Below are 14,777 nucleotides of genomic sequence, written 5' to 3'. Positions count from 1 at the left end.
ATGTCCTTGTGTGATAATTCTGGACTCGAAGGATGCCACACAAACGCCCTAGGCATCCAAATCATTGAGCTACACAATTGTGTACTCAGCTGCCCAGCAATAGTCTTTGGGTTGAGTTTCCCGCTCTATGTTTGAAGAGCGCCAGAAGCATTATTTTTCTTCATTCAGAGTATAAGTTATGATTTTGGCACAGGACCTCTAAAAAATGGGAAGAGTGTAAATAACAAGATGCAAACATTGTAGACCCCGAAAATATATGAATCAGCTAAGGACAGGATATAGGCCTTACAGAGAGTGGATTCAAAAAATTTTTGCTCTGATCCGCGCCTAGACCGTTCAGAAAAGATCTGGTCTTGAAGGTATGCTTTTAAACATGCCTTATATGCTAAACAAATGTATTTTCGCGTAAGTTATAAATGTTACCAACATGACGGTTTTCTAGGACGAGTTCTTTGTCTAGCACAAAATATTACGTAAACAAGATATTATCGGGAACACTTCCGCATTCCTGATGTGCATTCATTCCAACGACGTGTTTTACATGACGCTGGGAACCGCACACACGCTGGATATGTGCCATTTTCATTTACAGATGCACCTACTTCAAACATACATGTTGTAGTAAATAATGCATTTAGGCAAATTCTGCGCGACAAGGTAAGAAGTTTTTCGCACTGTAACCACTAAACTTCGTTAGTTTGAACAAAATGTCGTGTGCGGGTTATTATGTTTTCTTTGTCGTAGGCTGGAAAAGGTGGTTTTGAAAAGGTGGTTTTGAAAACCAAAAAACAGTTTTATATTTGCTTAAAAAGCCTTGCATATTACAGGAGTATAGTGTAGCTGAGAACCTAAACTAATACTGGAAATAAACTACACAAAACTAATAACTAAACCTTAAGAGAAACTGTATCAGCTGAAAAAAATACTACACGATGCTACTTTATGACGACATCAATTATGAATCAGTGCTCGGCGTGTAAACGACGTGCTTGGGGCCCCAACCCATTATTTGGTGCAGTTATTTACAATGCAATGCTAAGCAGGTGATAAATATATTGCATGAATTATCGTGTTATGTTTTTGCTTAATATTGGTTAGGCCTCACAAAATTAGGGCAACAGTGTTAAAAACTTTATATTGCCCTTTGTTGCCAGAATAGTGGAATTCAAGGAAAATTTTCTAGAAGGTTTCTGCTTTACTTGCTGTGAAAACAGTGTGTATGTAAGAACGTTCCATTCCCTATAATAACAATGGCTCAAAAACATTGTGGTTGCAAAAATTTTGAGACGGCTGTTAATCCTCGCACGGGACAACAATAGCGTAGAACTTGGCAAAGAAAACTTGACTCAACAGACAGATAACAAGTTACAAGTAATAAAACCATGCTTGGGACCATACACCACTGAAACACGCAACATACACACGAAAGTCGCCTTGGCTAGGCTACAGATAGGGCACACCCATGCAACGCACTCATATCTCCTGACGGGATCTTCAAGGCCCCAGTGCAGCTGGCGCAGAAAGGCCTATCCGTAGTTCACATACTCATTCAATGCACATCACTTCACACAGCGTGACGCAAACACTTCCCACAACTATACAGACTACACGTCCCTCTACACCCAGCGTTTTTCTTGTGTCACGATCTCATATTTTCTATCAAGTGTGTTTTTTTCAATATTTAGAAGTGGTTTAGTTTTTAGACCCCATTTCATACCACGCATGATCACTCCCTGGCCATATATACCACCCAAGCCCACTCTGGCTATGTCATTTTACTTGTGTTTGTTCTGATTTATCTTAGTGTTTACGGTTTCACTTTTCATATATAACCTTTGTTTTGGCGCTGTTTGCACCAGTCGGCCTTGCGCCATCAACAACCAACCATCATCATTAATCCTCGCACGGTTGTGGTGTAGCCCTATCAATCAGCCCCTTTATATCGCACATCCTAAAGTGTACAAAAATATTGCTTTTGTGAAACATTGCTTTTTTAAGGAAATGCTGTGTCATACAACATTATTGAAGTTTTAGCAATGACTTGGCCAACCCTGTTTTCTTTAAAGCCCCTGCATTCGGAGTGTGGAGACCTCTACCGAACAAATGGCTCAAGTATTCATATTTTTATTCACGGTCCTAATATTCATTTTTTCATCATCGGATGTTGGTTTTCGCCGTGTTCAGGCCTGCAGCACCGAGCTTTCAGGTAAGGCTCTCGTAACGTCTTACAGGGCCATTCTTCCCAGCTGCTCTAGTTGAAGATGCCAACCTTCTTTAATTGTCAGTGCATCTCGTTAGTCGCTTACAACTTCAAGGCGTTTCAAAACAAGCATTTGCTTCCAGTTGGCGATACAGAACCTGGTGAATCCAAGTAGGGTTTCCTTTTTATTGTTTTGGAATAAAGCTTACATTTGCAATTGCCTGTCCAGAAGAACTGACACGAGTGCGCCTATTTGAGTGCAAGTGTGTCTGCGAACTGTTTCTATTTCTTGTACGTCAGATGGCCATTCACTGAACACCGGTTCCTGTGGCTCATCAGAAAAGCCAATCTGATTGGTAATCAATTGGGCTTCAGGGGTTTCCGGACGAAGTGATTTTCCTTGTCTTGACAACAAAAGCAAGCATTTCAATCATCACGTCTGAGGTAGTTGATGCGAGGTAAAAATGAAGCGAATAAGCTAAATAAAATTACACCGTGGTAGTCAGGATGAGCGTTTAGCTTTCCCTTGTTGTAACCGGATGGACCATGTTCCCGACATTGATCAGTCAAGAGTACTGTTCTCGGATAGCGAGTAGTTTTTTTATGTGGTTAATTTGTTGCCACAAGTGTCTTCACTGTCGCCTCGAGCGCCTTGTTGGACGTTCGCAGATAATGACGTCCCTTTGGCACGTAGTCGAACTGGTTCCTTACGAGTTCCGCACTCGCAAGCAAGCCAGCTACTTCACGAACGTCGATCTATTTGTCTTCGGTCTTTATATTTTGGGGTGAGGTTCGTCAATAAAGACTCAAGCTCTTCAATTAGCAAGTTCGAGGTTACTCGGCATTGCGGAATTAAACAAAATACAAAACAAAGGCTAGATGGGGAGAAAGTTGCGGTTTTAAAAAGGGTAAATGAATAATGCTGTACCGAGCACGTATCATGCACAAAAGAAAACCGAAGATTACGTGGTCTCCAAAGGCTGATACTGTCGCTCCCAATGATCAATCGTGGGCAATGGTGCTCTTTTATACTCCTCGGTAATGTTACGTGTGGTCCGCGGAGCCTAAAGGAGCGTTGAGGAAAGGCTCAAATGATGGGCCGAGCAGTGATGCTGGCGACAAAACGCATCGGGCTAGTTTAAGGTACGCCGACGAAATCCTGAGAAAACAGCGCGAGCATTAGGCGGTACCGAACCGCCACTTCTGCGGATGCCATCTAAACATTTCAAGTCTGTCTGTACATTGAAAAAACTCATAGGTTGGTGCAATTTCTCGGTAGTACGATACTGCATAGCATTAAACATTGTCACCATTATTGCTTCTGTAAGACTGCTAGACGCCACCAATCATTGCGGTATAAATTACGCGTATACGGAGCATACGCGAAACACACGCGGTCTGATTTCAGCCTTTACTCAAGCTATAAAAAATCAAAAACCTTGCGCAAAATTCCCGTGGTCACAAATCATGTGATTCCCCTGTTGTGGGAATGAATATCTTCTATAGTTATACCTCCGCGTGCTGTACACCGCATAAACTTGGTATTTATATAACGGTATATGTAAAAGGTTTCTGAAAGGGAGTGGTTTTCTAACCGGAGGTGAAATACAGAAAGGCTAATATAGAAGTTTCAAACAAGTGCGTTGATACGTTATTTACTGCATCTAAGGCATACTCGTTCTCTTATTTATCCAAAATACGGCTGAATATAAACCCCCAAGGGACGGTCTTGTTCAGCTCAATAAATTAAGTACAGAAATACACATAGAAACTGGAGCAGTCACTTCATCCTTATTAGAACTGCTACACATGTAGAACTGCTACGCGGGTCTGTCCGCTGTACATAGAAAACGTAGGCTTTTTGCTTTTTTTCTGCATACAAATACATCATATCTCGCAGCACCACGGGAAAAAAATATGCCGCAGGAATACCCTTTTTGCATTTTTGCTAAAATTAAGAAATTGCAGTGACTTGCAACGTATACCTTGTTTCCCGCCACATGCCCGCATGTAGTTGTCTGTAGTTATATATCGCATTCTAGGCCATGTTTATATCGTAAGCTAAGAGACTATGGTCAGAAACACATTGCAATTCTATTTCATCCCCTCGGACCCCCTGCGCTAAATATTTATTGCCACGTTTATTGCCATCACTTGTTTTTACCTTACCTAACTTGTTTGGATGGGGTAGTGACGTTCCTATCAATATTCATTGTAATGAAAACTCGGGCTAAGTGCACAAAAACCGGTCAATGTGATGTGACGCGAAAAGTAACAATTTTTGCAGGTGTCGGTCCAAGACAGTTCAGTGCGAAAACAATGGCTGGAAATGTGATGAGATATTGCAACAAGGAAATTCTTGCTTTAGCAAGGATTATGCCACCACACAAACTCCGAAAAGTATGAGTTTACTTCTCTCCTTTTTCTTAGACCTGACATTAATAATACCGTTCAAACAACGGGTGGTTGATAGCGCCATCGCTTTTATAAGGTTTTAGAAAATGGCCTGAAAACCCTTCGCACTACCCCCGCTTTGATAAGTGCAACAATTTGCAACTTTGCCGTGCTGAGTGATGCCTTCTGGTAAGAACAGCAGGAGCAGTGATCAAAGTGTTCTCCTCGGGGAGCTGGAATGGGCGACGGCTGGGCGTCCCAAACGCATTTGAGTCTATTAGCAATACAGAATTACCTACTGCTGAAAATACTGCCGTCGCGCATATTCTCGCAAAAAATTGAATTGAAATCACCTCCAATGATATTTAAAGGGAAAGCGTTAAGTTATTCTTAATGTCTTGATCTGTCACCCCAATGGTCGAAAAATTGGCATGTACTTTCACTCAGGTTAAAATAGGAAAAATTCAATCAACAATCCAATTCGGGATTGTTGTAAAAATACACGTGAACGCTGAGAGCCTGGTTATTAGCTAAGAACAAAGCGCGAATATTAAAATTTTAAAACCTGTCGCTGAAGGAATCACAGGGCAAGGAAAATATTTTTTTTACGTTTCACTTAGTTTATTCAATCAATCAGTTACAGAGTACAGTGAACTGTACATTTGTCACACATGAAAGAGACATGGTTGGCAAAAAGGCAATTTAATGCCTGCCCAAGTGCCGTAATCAGTCCCAGTCGATAAAGCGCACAAGGAGCATGTTTTAAACGTAACAGCAACGACAGGTTCACATTTTTTGTAACAATTTTAAAATATCGCCTCAAAAACATTCATACTTCGACACCTGTCTCCAGGAATCGGTTTATAACAATGGTAAACTGTAACGTTCTCTTTTCATTAATACAAAGCAAGGAATGTGTGGAAATGCCCAGACCTATTTATTACCAGATAATGTCCTTTTTACTACCAGATCATGTTTTTTCGACTCGCCAAAAATGTTAAAATCTTCTGACTTTATACCTTACTGAAGTGACAGACATCCATACACATCAAGTTTTAAAGAAAACCTGAATGTCATCTAAAATAACATTAACTAAAGAAAAGAAAGAAAAAATTACTTTTGAGGCATTAGTAGATATGTGTGTATTTTCTTTCTAAACGAAATTACTAAGTGGGTTTTTTGCACTATCGTGGGGATTACTGGATGTGCATTCAGTAGCTGAGGGATCATATACATTAGCTTTTCTGGGCCGTAGTTCGTCCGTATTCTTTCACTACAATACTTTATGGGTCTAAATCTGTACGTATGCTGCCTGTGAGAAAATGCATCGTGAAATGCGACCGCGTTGCATATGAGTTTATGACATGTGCTCATTGCTTTTTTTTGTTTAAAATATTCTCAAAGGGTTATATATATTGGTTTTGGAAGCATGGAAAAGAATGCGTTCTAGATGGAACACTTTCAATTATCCGTATTATTCTCTTCTGTAGTTATAACTTTCCTTGATTTAGTAGTCGGTTCATATTAAGAAACAGTTATGAATGCGCAAGTATACTAAAGATGAATAGAGATGCTTCGTTACCCAAATTGGCAAAAACATTTGATTTTCCCGATTATACCAATTTAGCGCGCAAAATCGGGGTGAACTTTGTTTATGTGATATATTTAGTCAAGCGTTTCATAAAGCCTTTGGCATGTGACCCATCTCTCAAATCTCCTTAATATGTTACTTGAATGCAACGGGTTATACTCCCATTTTCTGGCTGAAAAGTAATATATTTTGTTGCTTGTTGTTTAGTTGATGCCTTTTTGTTATTATACATATTGATAAGTGTTTAAGACATGTGTTTGCTTGTTCTTCCAAGCTGTCCATATCTTCGCCACTAAAAAAAGACACCTGTATTATGGGCGTATAAAATTATGTCTGGTGTTTCTGGCATATCAAAGTGCTTGTGTAGTGTGCAGAGCGGGACACGTGTTGTAAGTGTTGTGCGAGTGCGTTAGGCTGGTCTTAGAGTGTGTCCCCTGTTGTACTAACCAGGGGCAAGCTATGTGTATGTTGTCCCTTAAGTTTACGAATTCTTGTCCTTAACTTGTAAGTGTCTGTGTATGAGTTGATGGAAGTTAGGACAGCGCGCCAACTCTCCCTTTTCGCCTCAGGCCGCACACGCTTTTCAAAGGCCTTTGCTCATTTAAACAAAATGAGATCATTAGACGTGGGGCACCGGCGAAGGACACCTCACGATTAGTTCTGGGCCTCTCGCGCCCGCCTGCAGTCTTCATTTTAAAAGGGCCTCCTTGGGTTCCGGGAGGCACTGGAGGCCTGGGGAATTAACTTTTCGGCGGCATCGAGGATGTGCGCCGTGATGAGTTGGGCGGCCTCCTCAACGTGTGTATGATTTATGGATGCGTGGTGTAGTTGAGATGTTTGTGTGAAGGTGCGACAGTTTGCTTTTGATTCAATAAAACTTTTATGGGAAGATGGACTGCTTGGGCCTGTGCCTATATATGTTAATGAAGTTGGGAAATGGTCACTACCATGTGGGTCCGTGTCTACACCTCACACAAGACATAGAAAGACAACTGCGGAGACAATAGCCAAGTCAAGATGGGAGTATGTATTGTGTCCTAAGTTATGATATGTAGCCTGTTTTTTCGTGAAACGGCATGCTCCTGAGGATGTAAGAAACTTCTCTATCCGGCTACCTCGGGCATCCGTTCTGGAGGATCCCCAAAGGGAGTTGTGCGCGTTAAGTCGCGTGTAAGGATGTATGGTTTGGGCAGCTGGTCAACCAGTGCCTCGAAATCGGAGCTCACAAGTACAAAATCAGGAGAGATGTTAATGGAGCATACCGTTATCAAGCTGTTGAAGATTATCGTACGGATCGCTACAGCCTGAAGGACAGAGTATAAAGAGAGAGGGGGGCATGCTAATGATTTCTGTGCGACAATGGCCACACCGCCGAAATAGTGGGGCCAGCCAACCGTGTCCTTTCTGAATACCATGTTCCTATTTAAGACATTTGCCTCTTTGGAATTTAGGTGAGTTTCTTGGAAACATAAGCTACTTGGCTGACTGGCATGCAACATCTAATACCCATCGTCAACATTTTTAAGTAGGCCTCTGCAGTTCCATTGGATGATGTTTTCTGTTCCTATTATTTATATTTAAGAATTACTGGATTGTGTGTGTGTTCATGTGTCTTCTTTCGGGGCTGTTATTCTGGGATTTTTGGGCCTTTCTGTCGGTTTGGACATCGGAGGCCGCTCCCTGCGATGCGTGGCAGGCAGGAACGGCGCGACATTCATCTCCTCAACGGATGTCAGAGGGGTGCCTGGCGGACCGGGTCCCTTGGACTTGGCCCCCTTTCGGCAGCCCTTCGCTTGAGCCGCCACCGCCGAAGACGTACGGGGCACCAGAGGCTGGATGGGCGGTGTGGTGGCGGTGGGAGCCGGTGCGGGGCCCACAGTGTCCATCCACTCGGCACCCTCAAACCCAACAGAGCTGGTTTGCACCACAACCGCTGCTGCATCAGCAAGCGCCGTCGAGCCGGGTTGGGTTGCGTAAGGAAACCCAGCGGGGGGGAGGGAGCGACCAGGTCCGACTCGCAGAACTGGGTCCCTGTAGACACCAGACGCTGCTCCGCCCCCCGGCGAGCTGCGTCGGCGTACCTCCCCAGGGGGAAAGAGGCGAACCTCTTCCGCGTCTCTGGGAAGGTGATGTTCTCAGTGACCTTGACGTTGATTATCTTTTTCGAAATAAAATTTTGTCACTTGCGGGAGTACGCTGCATGCGGCCCCCCGCAGTTCACACAAGTGAGGGTGTCGGATGGGCAGTCGTCGCTCGGATGATCACGCGCCACGCATTTTGCACACATCGTTCGGCCACGGCAAGAGTTCGTACCATGCCCGAACCGTTGCAACATAAAACAGCGTTGCGGGTTCGGGATGTAGGGACATAGTGTGTCCTGCATAAAACCTGCATTTATATGTTGTGGAAGAACTCCACGGTGAAAGTTCTAGATGATGTGCTTTGTGGGAATCTCCTTGTCGGCTCTGCGGATGGTGATGCGTCTCACGGCAGTGACGCCCTGATCCTTCAAGCAGGCAAGGAGATCCGCATCCGTTTCGATCAAGAGATCTGGCTCGGATATCACACCCTGCGAGCTGTGTAGGCTCCGATGGGGCGTGACCCTGATGTCTAGGTCAGCCAGTCTAGTCTGAGCTAGAAGGTTTCTGGACGGCCGTTTGTCATTTACGTCAATGAGGAGGTCACCAGACCTTTGTTTTATGCACTTGTACGATTTTTCTATTATGGCTTCAAGATATTTTGCCTTCAAGAAGACAGACTGAGATGCAAGACGGCAACTTGGATTGAGGGATTCCATCACGAGAAATCGAGAAAAATGATCTCGTCCAGGAAACGTTTGCAATGACAATAGGGGAAAAGCTACTTCGGTGCGGCCCCTTTTCAGGGACCGATCACGTTTTTTTTGGTGTGGGGTGGGTTTGAAAATACCATATGGCATAGTATAAAAGCACGGGAGGGGGGTACTTTCTTCGTCAGCCTTACCCTGATAGCTGAAGAGGTCCGGAGCTTCCTGCCTGGTAAACAGACGAAGAGCCCATCCGCCGAATCTTGACCTGGGCTCCGACGGCCACCGTTTGTGGTTTCTGCTCTTCAACTTACAACTCGTAGCCACGGTAGATTACAGAAAACGTATGAGGGCTCGGCGATCGCGGTATCTCCAGTACCATCACCAAGATAGCTCAAGGTGCCCCGTGTGGGGGCATGACTCATCTCGGCCCTACGAGTCACGTACTGCACAGCTGCGGTCAGTAGAATGGTCAAGTCTACCTGGATGGCGAAGCCGCTTGACGAAAATAGAAAATCTTTTTTTAAAAATTACTCGAGTATTCCCAAGTTCGGCGTCCCTTTCTCACATCTAGAGATTAGGTTAGTAACATCAGGTCAGGTGTTGTTACAAAGATGTTACGGCCTGATGTTACAAAGCAGGTTAGTAACATCAGACCGCAGGTTGTGAGAACACCGGCTTCTCGAGGATGGCCGTAATAGCCGATGGCTGATGATGGCAGTAAACTTTTGAGCCAAACAAAATGTAAAAAAAATAGCGTCAAAGCTTGGTTTTCATGAAGATTTTTGCGAAGAGCAACCTGCGGCAATATTATTTATTTTAAAAGTTCTCCGTGTTTCTACACTAACGAAATTCTGTGTTTATGGTAATTTCTCCGAATTTATTTTTGCAGTAGCGCAGCGACGTTAAAAAAACACCTAGAATCACGGTGCAGCAACCGGACGATTTCATAACCTTTGTGATGCCGTAAAGGTTTTTCTTCAGGCCATAAAATGGACACTCCCAAAACAGTTCGTTACCCATTAGGCACAGAACGAAACGCATTCTGAAGTGTATTGCTAGACAATTTTTTTCGCAGCAATCAAATGGCAGCTCGACAAAAGCTAGAAGAAATACAAAGAACCCAGTCAAGACGCCAGAAGACACAACATTTCAGTTTATTCTGAGATGTAGACAATTGTTTGCATGCGGATGTATGCGCGCAAATACATATTACGCTGTGCGAGTGTTCCGACATGGGACACATTGAACATTATGCAAGTTGAATCTTTCAAGGAACAAGAAAGTATTTAGCTACACAGGTAATAAATTTGAAGCTGAAGTTGAGGTTACTGTTTTCTTCCCGTACAGGGTGAGCTGATAAAATAACCCCGGGAAATGCAAACGGCTGGAAGCATGACAGGCTTTTCCCCGACGGCAGACGCCCACTGCTATGCATTGAAAATAAAAACTGAAATGCAAAAGTTACAAAGCACACACACTTATATGCTCCAAAACAATCCTTCTATATAGCACACCTACACAAAAACAAAGTTGTTAAAGCATAGATCCTGTAATAAACCCAAACACAACGTGACCATGGTAGTTGCCCAAATCTAATAAACAATCAAGCCCAAATCTAATAAACAATAAAGAAAAAATACCAATTTTGCCGAAAAGTGACGCATCTAAATAAAAAACAAACAAGTTCAGCCTCGCTGCTAAACAGATACACAGTTCAATATTAGGAAAATTGCATGTGAGTATAGTAACTACGGTTTTATTCTTCTTCTTTGATCATATATTGCAAGGTTGTAATGAGGTGGCCCACTTTGTTTAGAACGGTGGGAACTTGGTAGTTTACGTGTTGCTTACAATAATTGTTGTAATGATTGGTCACTTTATTTGTGCTTTACGGAAAGTGTAATCCGAACTTTTTGCGCAATCGTCGCTCACGTACGTGAAATTTGTTGCTGCTGATGTTGTGCAGAAACTTGAGATTGTAAATTTAAGTTTCTGGCAATAGATCGTGAGTTTAAACCGTGGGTCAGTATGCAGCAGTCGAGGTGGGCCTGTGTTTCGTTCGAATAGTCAGAAAATTGTTATGTCGTATAGTTAGTCTGTCGTAGCTTCTGGGGGTCGTGGTTCCCTGTTCTTGCGTGAAACTTAACTTAGCATAGAAGAGCGTTTATTCAGAACATCCTATCACCATAAAGAAATAAGTCTTCCAACTTTGTATAACCAGCCAATCAATTTGCTAAGTTATACAGGTACTTTACCAACATGAGTGTTCCAACTGAAGTTTTCCTGGAGCCACACGCCAAATAGGTTTTCTGTTTTTGAACATTCAAGCTTAGATTAAAAAAAATATCAATATTTTCATCCAGTGGTGGTAACAGGTGGAAATATTAAGTATTTTGCTTTTTTCGCCTTCCCTTGTAACTAATTTATGTGAAGCCAGAAGAATAATTGTTTCAGATAAGCATTCACGGTGCTGTGGAGTTTGATATACGAAGATGCTGCGAAAATTTTATTATGGTCATCGGCATATATTACAAATATTGGGGAGTCAGGAATACGGCGCCGATGAGTTATGTATATAACAAACAGTAATGACCCAAGTTTGTGTCGCTTGGGCACACTAATGTAATGCGTAAAAGTGATAGCGACGCATGGTTCACTGAAATACCTTGAGAGGAGTTCGCAAAGCGGCTTTCAATTTTTTTTTGCCACAAAACCTGGAACACCGAATTTATAAAACTGAGTCAAAAGAAGATCATGGCAAATGGAATCAAATTCTTGCGAAGGTAAGTAAATAGCCCTAAAGCTTGCAGTCTATTCTCAAAATGATATATAATGTCATGTTTAATACTTACCAGCGCTAGTTCCTTTGATTTACGTTCCTGGAAACCATACTCAATACTGTACCTTACATTTATTGAAAAAAATTCAGAAATCTGTTTTTATGGCCTTCTCAAGTCAGTTCCGACAAGAAAGGTAGGACAGAAATCAGTCCATAGTTTGAAAATTCCTCCCCGCATGGGGCACCTTGAGTAATCTTGGTGACCTTATTGGCGACACCGCGGACCCCGAGGGCTGTAATCTACCGTAGCCAGGAGTTTTAAGGTGAAGGGCAGAAACAACAAACGGTGGCCGTCTGAGCCCAGGTCAAGCTCTGCCGGATGGGCTCCCTGTCTGTTTACCAGGCTGGGAACTTTGGGACCTCTCTCGGCATCAGGGTAACCCGAGCGAAGAAATTACCCTCGTTCCCTGCTTATATACTATGCTATATGGTATTTTTAAACCCTCCCGCAAACGTGAACCGCTTTTATTCCCACCTCTCCCAACAACTGTCTTTTCAACCACCATGAACAACTATTCTCGCTTTCTTGGAATCAATTCTGCTTACCCAACAAGACCTGTCACTTCATTGTCGACATTCCTGGTCAAGAAATTTCAGCAAAGCACATTAGGTGAGAAGTATTCAGATATATTCTCAGGAGGGGAGACATCCTAGTCGACCTCAATACTCAACAACAATCCCGCACACTTAGTGCCCAAACTCGCGTCCTTGATCTGGACATCACGGTTACGCCCCACCGGAGCCTCAACGGCTCCCAGGGTGTGGTTTCAGAGACAGATCTTACAGGAGGCAGATTCCGACCTCCTTGAAGGGTTAAAAGACCAGGGAACAACAGCAGTGCGTCGCATCACAATGCGCAGGAATAAGATAATCTGCCCAAACATATTATCGTCACCTTCGCCCGTACATACCGAACCCACACCGCTGCTTCAGGTGCCAGTGGTTCGGGCACAATACATCCTCTTGCCGCGGCAAAACAACCTGTGCGAAATGCGCCGCACAGGACCACCCCACCGACAATTCCGAGTGTGGCATCCTCACTTGTGCAAACTGCAGGAGCCCACATGCGGCCTACTACAGGAAATGGGAGAAGTTGCAGCAAGAAAATAGAACAATCAACGGGAAAGTCACTGAAAACATCTGTTTTCCAGAGGCGCGAAGGATGTTCGCCTCCTTCCCTCTGGGGAAGTACGCCGACGCAGCTCACCGGGGGGCGCTGTGGCGTCTGGGTTTGGCAGGGACCCAGTACCGACAGTCGGACTTGGTCCCGGCCCCGCCCCCCTCTGTGTTGCCTCAGGCAGCCCAACCCGTCACCACAGCGCGCGTTGAGCCAACAGCGGCTGTGGTGGCAACAGCCACCATTAGGACCGATGCACTCCGGCGCCTCCTTCCTCACCCTCCCTGCTTCCTCTGGAGCATGCGGAGGACTCTGACACGGAGAGTCCAACATTGGGCTCCAAGCCCGGCGGCACTGCCCGTGCCACTTGTGGCGCACCTGACACCTTCAGCGGTAGCAGCTAAGAAAATGAAAGGCACCCGCAACAGTGCCAAGTCCAAGGGGCCTGGCCTATCGGGCCCCTCTGGAACATCCGATGATGAGATGGACGTGGGACCATTCCTCGTTTTGTCGCAGCAGAAGCAATGGGTCCCTGCATCCAAGCCTGTCGATAGGCCGAAAAAAACCCCTAAAAGAGTACAAGGCCCGAAAGACGATACATAAACAACACACTCCAGTAGTACCGAACACTTCCTTAAGAAAACAGAAAACATTATCCAACTGAACTGCAGAGGCCTTCTTAAAAGTCTTGAGCATGTATATGAAATACTTCATGCTAATCAGCCAAGTCCAATGTGTGTGCAGGAAACACATTTCAATTCCAAACACACAAATTTCTTTAATAGTTACATGGTATTCAGAAAAGACCGGGAAGGCTGCCCACACTCTTCCAGTGTGGCCATAATCGCCCAGAAATTCCTAGCATGCCACCTTGTCATATTGAACAGTTTTTTGGGGCTGTAGCAATTCGCACAATATTATTTAATAGGGTGATAACAGTATGCTCTATACACAATCCTCCTGAGCTTGCACTTTCGAGCTCTGACTTTGAGGCACTGGTCGACCAGCTGCCCGAACCATACATCTTCACAGGCGACCTTAATGCACACAATATTATTTGGGCTCTTCTAGCACGGATGCCCGATGTCGTCTGAGATGTTTTAGCATTCTCTAGAGCATGCCTTTTCAACAAGAAACAGCCTACATACCATAACTTCGGACACAATACATACTCATATCTTGAGTTGGCTATTGGTTCTGCAATTCTCTTTCTATGTCTTGAGTGGGGTATTGGCACGGATTCATATGGTAGTGACACCTTCCCCACCTAACTAAAAAGATAGGTAAAGGTTTACGCAGTCGATCTTCCCAAAATACGTTCAATGAAGTAGGAGTTAACTGGAGAACATTTACAGAGACATCCAAGCTACACTACACAACCATATAACACCTACACGTAGAAGAAGCCGCTCAACTGTTCACGGTGGACATCTTCGACGTCGCCGAAACGTCTATTCCATACGCCTCTGGTGCCCCGCCCAATCAAAGGAGGCCGTGGTAGAATGAGGGCTCTAGGCGGACGCGAGAGGCCCAGAACAAGGCATGGGGTATCCTTCATCGGTACCCCACGTCGGGTAACCTCCTGTTGTTCAAACGGGCAAAGGCGTTTGGAAAACGGATGCGTCATGACGCAAAACAAAATAGTTGGGGCTCATTCATAACATCAATACACTCATACACAGACACACGCAAGCTATGGTTACGAATACGCAAACTCAATGGACAACAAACACACAGCGTGCCTCTGGTCAGCCCAATAGGGGATGCACTCGAAGACAAAGCTGACACACTTGCACAACACTTCCAACACGTGTGGAGTTCAGAAAACTACAGAAACACTTTCATGAA

General features: G+C 44.1%; 1 protein-coding gene across 1 annotated transcript in view; it reads left to right on the top strand.

The window, feature by feature from the left end:
* Positions 1 to 281: 281 nt before the first annotated feature.
* Positions 282 to 14,777, top strand: part of LOC144142110 (uncharacterized) — a 57,052-nt gene continuing 42,556 nt past the window's right edge. Inside the window, exons 1-3 of the mRNA XM_077673517.1 lie at positions 282 to 359; positions 2,067 to 2,206; positions 4,488 to 4,600. Of these exons, the coding sequence (XP_077529643.1) occupies positions 2,104 to 2,206; positions 4,488 to 4,600 (216 nt within the window). The 5' untranslated portion in view covers positions 282 to 359; positions 2,067 to 2,103. The remainder of the gene's footprint in view (positions 360 to 2,066; positions 2,207 to 4,487; positions 4,601 to 14,777) is intronic.

The sequence above is a fragment of the Haemaphysalis longicornis genome, unplaced genomic scaffold, assembly GCF_048455015.1.
Source record: "Haemaphysalis longicornis isolate Haplotype H1 unplaced genomic scaffold, Haemaphysalis longicornis Haplotype H1 scaffold_6, whole genome shotgun sequence".
Lineage (NCBI taxonomy): Eukaryota > Metazoa > Arthropoda > Arachnida > Ixodida > Ixodidae > Haemaphysalis > Haemaphysalis longicornis.
Note: the sequence above shows the minus strand (reverse complement) of the source record. Positions and strands in the feature narration are given on the sequence as shown.